Source organism: Melanostigma gelatinosum, assembly GCF_949748355.1.
Source record: "Melanostigma gelatinosum genome assembly, chromosome: 12".
In the NCBI taxonomy this organism is placed as follows: domain Eukaryota; kingdom Metazoa; phylum Chordata; class Actinopteri; order Perciformes; family Zoarcidae; genus Melanostigma; species Melanostigma gelatinosum.
In genome coordinates, this window is record NC_136645.1 from 5,589,650 (window position 1) to 5,602,227 (window position 12,578).

The window sequence follows — 12,578 nt, forward strand, 5'->3', positions numbered from 1 at the left end:
ATCTGGGGCACATATACCTTATCGAAGGTCACCTCAGTGATACAAATGCTTCAAATTACCCGAGCTGACATCCCAGCTGCTGGCCCATTTTGTCACACACATACACAGATGTATGTGCATTTTGCCTTGTATTTATGGAGTGTTTAAATAAAACAGATGTTGAATTTGAGCTTTCTTTATTGAGAGAGAGAGAGAGAGAGAGAGCGAGGGAGAGAGAGAGGGAGAACACAACCTGCATGAAACACAGACAAAGACAAACATGGCTACCAACACAAGCTTTGCTCTCACTGAGAAAAATGCAAGCTGTTGAGACAGACCTCCACTTACTCACCGAGTGCACCAAGTATTCTGAATAAACAGAAGAATTCTACAGAGTCCGGAAGGAGGAATTAGTCATGTGTGCTCATGATTTTAATATTGATTCAGAGTGAGAGAGCATGAGACTGAGCCAATATTATATCGAGAGCACACAAATTATTTAATCTAGAGCACCAATTAGTTACTAATACAGGGACACAAATGGTCCGTATTTTGCGCGTCGCTCTGAATTACTTTTCTTTTGGGACGACGAAACAAAAGTTAGGTTTATTCAACAAAACCGTGGGCTTAAAATCACTACAGTTAGGTTTAGGCAACAAAACCACAACAATGTGTCTGGTCTCTCCTCCCCATCTGCCCACTTTGGTATTAAAAACTACTTCTCTTGCTCTGAATGTTGCATGAATTTAATTGATGTGTCCATCACAAAAAAAGGATCCTAATTGACTTTTAATCGGCCTTGTTTTCCTCCTAAGCGACAAAAAAAAAGAAAAGACAATTCATGTCCATGTCCACAAAACCAATAGATTTGGCATTTTGTGACGATGATACTCGGCTGGAAGCAATGGAGTTTCTGTCTTACAGGTTCTCTCGGATGGTATCGTGTACACAGATACAGCCGCTGGCTTTTAACCAGATCCAGTTTTCCAGCTTAACATGTCTCATGCTGTCTTGAGATAGAGGCCAGGGAGAGTGAATTGTCTCCCTCCTTACAATTGTAAAGCCGTAATATGTATGCAGATTTAAAAACACTGGAGCATTGTGCAACTTATTCCCTATTGACTTCATGATTATTTTTTATCAACAGAAAAACACAATCAGTCTCCATGTGTTTATAACAAATTGTATATTCATCCAATATCTCTGGTTTCACCACAGCAACTCATGGAACCCAGATCTTGCATGAATGTCTACATTATTCATACTCATCGTGTAAGATCATTTTCTTGATAATATTGGATAAGCAGATTGATTTAAGAATAGCTCTTTCAATTGATCTAGTTGTTTTTTCTGACAGCTATCACACCAGCCTAAACTTAACCAAAGCCAACGGACAAACCAGACTTTACAAATGTGACGAGTAAGCACATTCTAGAGCAGGGGTCTCAAACTCATTTTCACTCCGGGCCAGTTGAGTAGGGTTGAGTATGTCAAGCAGTCAAAATTGCAGATCACGGGTGGTAAAATGATACAGTGGTTACCACTGCTGCCTCACATTAAGTGGGTTCTGCATGTTCTCTGTGTGGGTTACTTAAAAACTCAACAGACTCAAGTTTATGGCAAATGTTGGCAGCTGTACTTTCTCCCTCATTTCAGCCATGTGAACAGGATATAGCCCACCTACAGACAGTGCACGTCAAAGAACAGACTTGCTGCCAAAACCAGTTGGACTCGCACATGACGTCTTTCTTTCCCCCAATTTGAATACTTAAACATTGCAGCCGCTGGCAAGCACCTTGGAAGAGTGTTGTCGTCTCACACTCAGGACACGAACATGGTAAATAGCTAACAGTAAACCATGCTGTCAAAATATAATTAATTTGTACAGTTACCTCTTAAAATGACACTGAGCCAAGTGATAAGACTAATGTAATATTAGAACTCAACTAAACCCTATTTGGACAGGATACATTTCCATCTGGGAGGTGGGGTGATTTAAACACCTGGTCTGTGATACTTCTCTTAAGTTGACACTTGATCACTTGGAAAGTTTTGTGGAATTGATGGCAGTTGACTTGCACAACAAGGTATCTCCAAACCAGCCCTTCTTCAGTTCATTGGTACCTCTGAACTGTCTTGTGTCAACAGCTCTCGGGTTGAGATCAAAACTCTGCAGCGGTCAATTCAAACAGTGGCCCTTCTTAATGTAATCCTACTTTTTGGATACTTGGCTTGTTGCAGCACCGAACTTCTATCAGACCTCAGGTAACAGTCTACAACCTGGTATTTTTATGTGAAAAAAAGAGTTTTTAAATTATTATTATTATTATTATTTTTAATCAGATTTTGTTCGTAACATAACTTTGTGTTTTACTTATTAGGGGAAATAAGACCACAATTTATTTTGTTTTCTCGTTCATCTTAAAGAATTTATTTTTCCCTGTCAAACAGTTATACTGTTTGCAGCAGTCTTCAGGTTCAGCATGGCTGTCAATATTCCCGGACTGATAGCAATGGTGTTCTTCTACCTGCTGGTTCTCGGAGTCGGCATCTGGGCTTCTATCAAGTCCAAAAAGGAGGAGAACAAAAGTGCGGCTGACAAACTGGAGATGGCTCTGTTGGGAAACCGAAGCATTAAAAAGGTGGTGGGGATCTTCACAATGACAGGTACAGCGTTACATTGTAGATAGGTAGAGGAGGTGGCACTTTAACTGGATTTTGTCCAACCTTTACAGCTTGCAAGCGGTTTTGCAAATTCCTTTCACTGGAAATTAGCTAACGCCTGCTTAAACATGTATGAATGCATTGCAACTTGCCATCACGTTTGCTACCACAACATAAATGGGAAAACAATTTGGTATTATATCAACGGGAATTCTAGAAGACGGGGTTGGTGACGAACTGAATTATCTACAGCACATGTGTCAAACTCAAGGCCAGCGGGCCGAATCCAGCCCGCCACGTCATTTTATGTGGCCCGCGAATCCGCCAGCAAAAAAAAAAAAGAATTCTTTTTTTTTTGGAAAAATAATTAAAAGTTAGACTTGAAAATAAAAGTATCCCCATGGTCGAAATTATGAGATATAAAGTTGAAATTATGAGATAGCATGTTGTCTGTGTACCGACATTAAAACTATCACAACAGGTGGACAGGAGAGGCAACAGCCCGAAAAGCGGTTTTCCAACAATTGAAAAAGATCGACAAATAATCACAAAATGTCCACGAAGAGAAAAATTGATGCAGAGGGAAGAAAATGTAATGAAAGATGGGAAAGCGAATACATGTTTGTGCTTCAAGGAGAACAACGGGTCTGTCTTCTGTGTTATGAGGCGTGTCGGTGATGAAGGATACAATTCACTTTGGCATTTTGACACCAAACACGGAGCTAAATTTAGCCTCCAAGAAAAACATCAAACTGTCCAAGAATTAAAAGGCAGACTGCAATCACACCAGAATATATTTACACAGCTACAGCCCAGTGCATGCTAAAGGTATGTGAGCAGTGCTCCGACCAGATACAGACTTTTACAAATGTCAGTTTGTGAAGAAACACCATCGCAGACCGAGTTCATGAACTAGCAGCAATCTAACAACACAGCTAGCTAAGAGACGAGCAGGTACTTGTGTTTTTAATGAACTGTTGATGAAAGCACAGACAACACGGATACAGAGCATCTATCATGTTCATCAGACCTGACTCTCAGTGAGCAGCTCTTGGATGTAGCTGCCATGCACAGGAGGACGACAGGGAGGAACATTAGTGATGCAGAGAGGTGACACAAACAGCTTTGAACAAAGTTAATGTAATAACTTGTGTTTGATATTTGTCTTTGTAATTTTCTTTAATAGTTTGATCTTTGATAGAGTCATGTGGGTTTCTTAACCCTCAATTAAAATGATTTATGTTATATTAACAGAAATGTGTTTAAATATCATTTTTCATTCATATAACTGCATGTACAATATTTTTACACTTGAATAAACAATAATCAAATGCAGAGAGTTTTTTAACAATATGTTAGGGAGAAGTTAGTTATACAGTCTTACAGTTACAACCGGCCCTTTGAGGGCGACCGTGATGCTGATGTGGCCCAGAGTGGAAATGAGTTTGACACCCCTGATCTACAGCATCAGAAAACAACATTTGTTTTTGTATGCATGTACTTTTCTCTATACTGGTTTCTCTTGTGAACTAATTTCTGTGTTTGTATGCGTCTGTCCATCCTGTAGCCACATGGGTTGGAGGCTGCTTCATCATGGGCCTAACTGAGACGCTATACACCCCCTCTATGGGACTAATGTTGGCGGTAAACTTCATAGCAGCTGATTGTTTTACCTTTATTTTGGGTAAGTATTAAAGAATTACAATCAAGAGAAGTTTGATCATGTTTGCATATTTCATACAACAAAAACACGAAATGAGAGAGAGAAAGAAAGGCAGAAAGGGGATAAAGCACATAACATAACAGGCCCACAGAGGCCTTCTCTGGATGAATTAGTTGACTTCATCTTGTCTGCTGCTTCAAGAATTTTGAAATTTTGTCAGACCTCAATAATGAAATGAAATTATAATCATATATATATATCGTAAATTACAGGTGTTTGTGAGATTCATTGATCTTATAATTATCATTGTACATCCATTTATTTTGTAATGACTGTATGTATCCGGAGAAAAAGTATTTTAGGGCCCGTGTTCATCATGTGATCCTGTGGGCTTGGTTTGGGTGTATTAAGAGAGCTGGACACAGCACTGCCACAGAAATAAGTAGAACCAGCATTGCTTCAGGATACTTTTAAAGGAAAGAACCAGGGTTAATAGACCAACAGGGATAGCTGAGTGAGCATGACTTCCTCTGTAAGTAAGGTTAGCCTAGTTAGCAAGGCTGAAGGTAACCAAAGAAGGTAACCTTCTACTGCCTGTCACATTGTGCCTTGAGTCCCACATAGCTTCACTTGACTTGAGACTTGAGACCATGTTTGATGAAGTCTGCCTGATCTGCCACTTAATGAAAGCAGGTGTGAATGCAAGGCTGATGATCAGATGTTCATGTAATGTTCAAATAGATCAGATGTTCATATAACATATCCAGACGACGCTCTGCATGTGAATACCAGGGAGGTAGGGGTGTAACGGTTCACAAAATTCACGGTTCGGTTGACTACGATACAGTGGAGCCACGGTTCGGTACGTTTCGGTACAGTAGAAAACTATAAATGCCAGAGAAATGTACTTGATTTTAAAATATATGTATTCATTACAACTAACAACATGAAGTTATTCTTTGACTTTGAACAATGATGGAACTATACCTGAGTGACTCATCTTCTGAGGTGTCTTCTGAGCAACACATAAGCATAAAAAACAAAAACTGCTCCTTAATGTTATGTAGTATTGTTACTTACATCTTCTCCATCATCATTTTAGTATGAACAATGATGGAACTAAACCTGAGTGAACGTGGCTCTTCATCAATAAAGGTTTGAACGTGGCTCTTCATCAATAAAGTAAAAAAAAAAATAAATAAAGTTTTTATTTTATTCAAACGTATTGTTCGGTTCGTCATGCGTACCGACCCGTGAGCCTCGTACCGAACGGTTCAATACGAATACGCGTATTGTTACACCCCTACAGGGAGGTGATGTGTGTTTTTGCTGTTTTTCTTTTGACTGTCTGCATCTTGCATTTGATAAATCTATCCGTCTGTTTTAATATTCAGGTGGCCTTGTGTTCGTCAAGCCAATGAGAGACAACAAATATGTGACCATATTGGACCCTTTCCAGATCAAGTATGGAAAAGCATTCACAGCCATTCAGGCACTGGGTTCACTTCTCAGCGATATTTTGTGGTTGGCTGGAACACTAATCAGCTTAGGTACGGTATACAAGCACTTTACCTACAACGTCTTTATAGTTTCTATTTTGACAACAGGTGCATGTGTGTGTTTCAGGTGCCACCATGAATGTGATTTTGGATTTGCCCTACTCTGTGAGCATCTGGATCTCTACTGCTGTGGTGATTGTCTACACACTGCTGGGCGGCCTCTACTCTGTGGCATACACAGACATCATACAGGTCATCCTCATTTTCATCACCATGGTGAGGATACTATACTTTTATGCGATACGTTTTAGGAAAACAGGAAACAACAGTCTCTTGACTGTGTTTGGAACAACCTGTGACTAATCATACTTCATTCGTGCAGATACAATTGTGACGAGAACAAAGTGTTCTAATGAAATCCGATACAGTAGTTGTGCAATTAATGAATGGTCCTACAGTGTGTGGTGATCTAGTTGGTTGATTCATGTTGTTCTTTAATGATGCTGACAACATATTCTAATAAAAAACAATTCTGTCCTCAAAAATGATTTATTGTTACATTATGAGCTTTGCCAGGGTATTTTCTGGGCTTGTTGTACTTGATTGCATTGGAATGCAGGTGCACAAATTATACGAATATTAAAAGGTTTGCTTTGTCTTCAGGAATTTGTTTCTCATATTGAAATGTACACACACACACATTTTCTGTAGCTTATCTTGCCTTATTTAGCTGTTTAAATGATTTATTTTTGCTTTAGTTGCTGTCATGTGTTCTTTGTCTTTGCAGAGTGTCTGTTTACCGTTTGTCCTGATAAACCCCAACCATGTGGACATTACTCAGACAGCCCTGAACAACACTTTCCAGGCGCCCTGGATTGGTAAACTGGAGAGGAAGTTTGCTTGGACCTCTATCGATACCTTCTTGTTTCTGGTGAGCTCAAGACATTTGAGGATGGTTTGCTCCAGTGTAAATAGATCAGCCTCCATATAATGGTGCAGCTGGTTACATACAATAAATGGCTATATTGATTTGTATAATGTTGGCATAACAGTTTCATAGGTTTTTCAGGAAAACTCACAGGAATATGATTCAAATTGTATCCTCGTCATTTCATTAAAATGGTCACTTTCAAGTTGCAGTCAATGTAAAGCATGGAAGGTTTACTGTAAATGTCCCACTATGGTCTAAGTGTTTCTTCAGACCATCTCCACCCTGAAAAACAACATTCAGTGAACTTGTTGTGAAAAAAACCCGACATAGTTCTAGATTGGTTGATTGGGAGTCCTGCTTCGGTCCAGTTTTGGGGACTGATGCACCTGGATTGATAAAAGGACATTGGTAGATGTTATCTTCATTTCTTCTTTCTCCTGTTTATTGAACCCACAGCCCACCTAGATTTGATCAATTTCTAACCATACCCATGCACGCACATTAAGAAATCCACCAAAATGTGATGTGTGATTGACGATCTCAACTCTCACAGATTCAACAGGACAATTCAATAACAATTAATATGACTGTATTACTTCCAAGTCACTGGGAAACCTTGGATTCCAAGCCTTCCACCAGAGGATCTTGTCTGCTACTTCCACATCGGCGGCTCGGGCCACATGCTTTGTTGGGGCTTTCGCTGTTATCATATTTGGAATACCTCCAATACTGATCGGGGCAGTGGCTGCTTCCACAGGTAATAAGAGCTTCTAAAGACATAAACTGATTTTTATTGAAAACATGCAAAGATGGTAACTAAAGTATAAGTACATATGTGTGTGACTGCATTAAACCAAATCCCCCAGAAGCTATTACATTTAATGCTGTGCTTCTCAACGTTTGAGTAAGAATCCTGAGCATAGTCAATTGAAGATTGCATAGATTTGATCAGAGGAGATGTTTGAGACAAAACAATTAATAGTTTAAGAACTGCTGAGACATTTGAGTTCCCAAAGGTAGCTCAAACGAGTAACTGTGTGTTAAGACAGAATAGGAAGTCATTTAAATCAGCAGAGACAAGTGAATGGAGAAAAGATAATTGTTCAGTATAACAGATGATGTGTGAGTTGTGTGAGATGATGAGTCTTGATTGACAGCCCCGAACAATGACAGCATGGAGATAAGAGTGAGCATGTCTGAACTTTACGAGAAATAAACGACAGGCCTAAGCATGCTAAAGGGAAGTCTTCCTGACTGGACTTAGTCTAGCGTTTCATTTGGCGGACAACATTGTATACAAAGTTAATGGAAAGACAGGATTAGGTGCAAATTCGCCCTGGCTAATTGCACAATTGCAAATGGAGCACATACTTGAAAATTGCAAAATTTGAGCAGTCAATTTGTGCGAATTCCGAGGCTTTGTGAATCTGCTTCATTAATGCACAGAGATTAGTGGCAGAGGGAGAGAGACATGGAGACAAATGGGAGAAGGAAGCGGAGCTCCTGGTGAGATCATTTAGAGGCTGAACGGAACTCAAACACAAAAATGGTCAAGCTGTTAAATTCCTGTGAACATATCAGAAATATGCTTCATTCTCTCTTTGTTTATCATATCTGTCGACACGCCAGACTGGAACCTCACTTCTTATGGTTCTCCGTCTCCGTTGGAACGTGGGGAGGGAGCTATGATCCTGCCTATCGCCCTGAACTACCTCACCCCAACCTTCGTCGCTATCACCGGCACCGGAGCCATTTCTGCCGCTGCTATGTCATCAGCCGACTCTGCTTTGCTCTCCGCAGCCTCGATTTTCACTTGCAACATCTACAAGACTATCCTGAGGCCTCAGGTGTGAACAACTAAGAATGTTTCTTAAATTGCTACATCTCAAAAAAAGAGGAGGCACTCCTTCCTTTTCCCTTTTCAAAGATTTGAAAGACTTGAATGAGAAACTGAAAAGAGTTAGAAGCGACTGCAAGTGACATAAAAGTAATGAATGGGCATTATGGAGAAAAGAGGCAGTAGATAAAGTAGAAGGGTAGAATGAGAAAAGATTGAGAGAATGTGAAACCTTAGCTCCGTTACTTCTCTGAAACAAATTTGTCTCTGCTATTTCCTTTCTATTCAGGCATCACAGACAGAAATCCAGTGGGTGATCCGTGCTACTGTGGTTGTGACAGGCTTGATCGGTGCATCACTCACCAACTATAAAAATAGTATCATTTGGATGGTGTTCCTTGCTAGTGAAGTGTGCTACATATTGATCTTCTCTCAGCTCGTCTGTGTCCTCTTCTTCAACATATCCAACTTCTACGGGGCTGTTATGGGCTGGTCGACAGGGTTGGTGTTAAGAATGCTCAGTGGAGAGCCATCACTAGGGGTAGCACCAGTCATACACTTCCCAGGATGCACTCTCGAGGATGGCATTTATGTTCAGTACTCCCCAGTGAGGACCATCGCCATGCTGTCTGCCATCGCTGCCAACTTGTTGTTCTCCTACCTGGCTTCTGTGCTTTCCAACAAAGGGTTGCTTCCTGAGAAATGGGATGTGTTCAAAGTGAAAGCCCAGCACTCAGCACAACCACCGACACCAAGCGATGACGGCAAAAGATACAATGAGGAGATGCTTGATGAAACGGAATCTCACCAAGATACATTAGAGCCAATGATTACCACCACATGTTAAAGATTGTATGTGCAGTACTTTAATGTAATAATAATTATCACTGTCACATACAAGCAGTTTCTTTTGGAGTATTCAAGCTACTGTATTTGGGTTTTTCATAAACGGGGGCTTATCCTCTGAGGATGAGGAGGACTGGAACCAAGAACTGGACCAGGGAGGATCACATTGCTTGTGATATGGATGAGGTGATGTAGCCAGACCCTGAGAGAAGGCGGGATCCATTGTCAACATTTTAATAAATTGTTTATTTGTTTTGGTTTTTGACGAGAGGTTTTCAAATTTGATAATAATGCCACTTAATCAAAAAATTCCATTTATTTAGTGTACAGCAGCATTTACACTATTATTAACAGGAAATATTTTATAAAGGAAGCCATCAATTAAATATTGACTTTTCTTTTTTTTTAAATGCCTTTTGGTCGCTCTCCATGCTGTCTGACTCATTTAGCCACCGGATCATCACAATCCGGTCCCATTGCCATCCGACTACATAACAACAGTGGAGACCACAGACTCATTACTCTCCATCTTTTTTGACTCTCTGTTGGGCTGATTTATTCATATACTTTCTACACTATAGGAGCTTTAGTTTATTGTATACTATACCATACATTGCCGTAGTTCATTTGATGTTCTGTTACACTGCTATATTCTGTAAGACTGCTATGTAATTGTGTCAACATCATATACTTCATTGTATTTCTATGTGTTATGTAAATAAAATATACATTCATTCAATGTTAAACACAGCTTATACGCGGATATGTGAGTTCTAGTGCACGAAGGTAAAATACTCTGTCTCGTCCGTGCTCGTTTAACTGCTGGACATAATACTTCTGTTACAAATAAACCTTATTGCTTGAATTGAGCTAACGCCTCCACCTAAGTCTGTTCACCTGAGTTTTCTCCTCAACATGAGTTTCATTCTCAACAGTTTTTTAATAAATATCCTGAATTCATCCAAAGTTTCAAAAGAAAATATATTTCATTCTGAACTCTTAGTGACGGTAGCAACGAGTCAGTTACTTTTAACATGGTGAATGCAGTCCATTGAAGAAATAAATTCCCCAGGTATTGCTATATTGATGTTGGCTGCTGCACCCAGCCTCTCTCTGTGTGAACCCGGCTGATCTGCACCTTGTTGTGGCTTGTCCTTTGAAGTTCTGATTGTTAACTCATGTCTATCATCTCATCACTTCACGTCTGAACACCCCATCTTGGCTGGCTTTCACCTCTGGCATGTGTGCTGGAGACTGCCAGCTCAAAGTCATGACAAAATGAAAGAGATATTTTTACTGGTAACCTTAAAAGTGCTTACATTGCTGGATTGCTGCTCCCCTATGCATCAGAGCGCAGCCTCAGGCAGGACTCTGCTGGCTGTTGTGCCGACTCAAAACTGAAGGTGAGCGGGCCTTTGCAGTCGGGGCTCCTCGGCTGTGCCCCTGCCTGAAGAGCTGCGGTTTGCCGAATCAGTGAGATCTTTTAAATCCCTTAGCATTTTAATGTTTTGATTAATGCCAGCACATCTCTTATCTGTATTTTACTCCATTATTTTAACTGTCTGATGACCTCTTTTTGTTGCCTGCAGTCCCGACATGTTTTAATCCTGGTTAAACCATGTAAAGCACTTGCAACTTTATTTTGAAAAGTTATGAAGTGATGCACATTCTTGCAGGCCTAATTCGGCCAGTACAAGTATCCAACAATCTGGACATTTGTGTGACCTTTTTAGGACAGGTAAATCCTTCCTCATGAAGAATGAACATGCACAGCTTCTCACTGAAGACATCTTATTTCAAACCCAAACTCTTTGTTTTCTAGATTCAGTGTATTTGTTTGCAAACTACAATACTTGATGGTAATGTCTGTGCATTGTAGAGAAAGGATAGCCTATGTGATGTGGCAGACAGACAGCCAATGCAGTCTGAAAGAATAAGTATCACCCTATAACTTATGCTAGGAGAGTAGAACTTCAGTTCAAGGATATTCGGCATGATCTGAAATATATTATTATTTGCTTAACAAAGTAGATGTCCACTACATTTTTTTTTACATTTGATATTTTTTACTTTTATTGTATATACTGTGCATTTTTGTACTCAATATTTTTTTCATTTTTACTCTGTTACTTTGATTGCTTATCCGTATCATAATGCTGCTGTAGCGAATACATTTCACCCTGCGGGATTAATAAAGTATCTCTCTATCTATCTATCTATTCACACTCCATACCAGTTGGTGGCGGTAATGCGCCCTAACGTTGTTTGCCAACCACCATAATAAAAGAAGAAGAACAACGAAAGGACGCATGCGCAGTTTCTGTTTGAATCCGACTGGTCCGTTTCAAACTCAGACCGCGGCTGTGTTGTGTTGTTGTCCATGCAGTCAAATGCATGGACATTTATACTCAGCCAGCATGCCGTTATCTTGCCTCGCAAACAAGAATAAACAATGAGACAGAAGAAGAAAACAAGTCAAAGCAGATGTTTTCCTTTGAAGCATAGTGTCCTGTCTTTACGATACCCTGAAGGCGCTTTATGGCCTGTTTACAAATCCCTTTGTTATCAGTTTGCCCCACAATAAACCATGGAGACACCCAGCCAGATGCTTCCTTTGATGTCACTGTGACCTGGTCAAAGAGTTAAGTCACAGTATGCAGAGACGGAATAAACCTGTGAACCATCACACATCATAAATACCTAAAGAGGGTCATGCCCTTCCTCTAATGCTCATCAAGGAAATACTGTAATCAAGGCCTCTGTGTGTGTCCCCGTCTTTGAAGACAGAAACAATGCACAGGATAACAAGATAACAAGACACCTGGCTTTAACCCTAAAGCATAAGACTCTGACATATTTTCCCATAACAGTAGCAACTTGAGTAGCAACTTGAGATGCACAAATTGGATTTGAGAGACGACTTCTACAACCAGGTTGTTTCACAAGACAGCTGCTGCCATGGTGGCAAAACCTGCTACCTTCTCCCTTGATGTGAACATGTGAGACTTTGTTTCCACCTTTGTATTTTGGCGGTGAGATAGATGTGTCCTGAATGTTTCCACAGAGTGGCTTAGAATAGACACAATGAAAGTGACTGTATCATTTCCCTTGATTTTCTTGATTTGTCTTTCTATCACTTAACATGTGACATCATGGAAA

General features: G+C 40.1%; 1 protein-coding gene across 1 annotated transcript; it reads left to right on the forward strand.

Moving 5' to 3' along the window:
* Positions 1–2,462: 2,462 nt before the first annotated feature.
* LOC306785347 (high-affinity choline transporter 1-like) lies at positions 2,463–10,103 on the forward strand (the record flags this gene model as incomplete). Its single annotated transcript, XM_079279691.1, has 8 exons — positions 2,463–2,646; positions 4,211–4,327; positions 5,701–5,856; positions 5,933–6,081; positions 6,593–6,736; positions 7,340–7,493; positions 8,366–8,583; positions 8,863–10,103. 8 exons carry the CDS (start codon positions 2,463–2,465, stop codon positions 9,418–9,420), a joined length of 1,680 nt encoding a protein of 559 aa, XP_079135817.1. The 3' UTR covers positions 9,421–10,103.
* Positions 10,104–12,578: the final 2,475 nt, after the last annotated feature.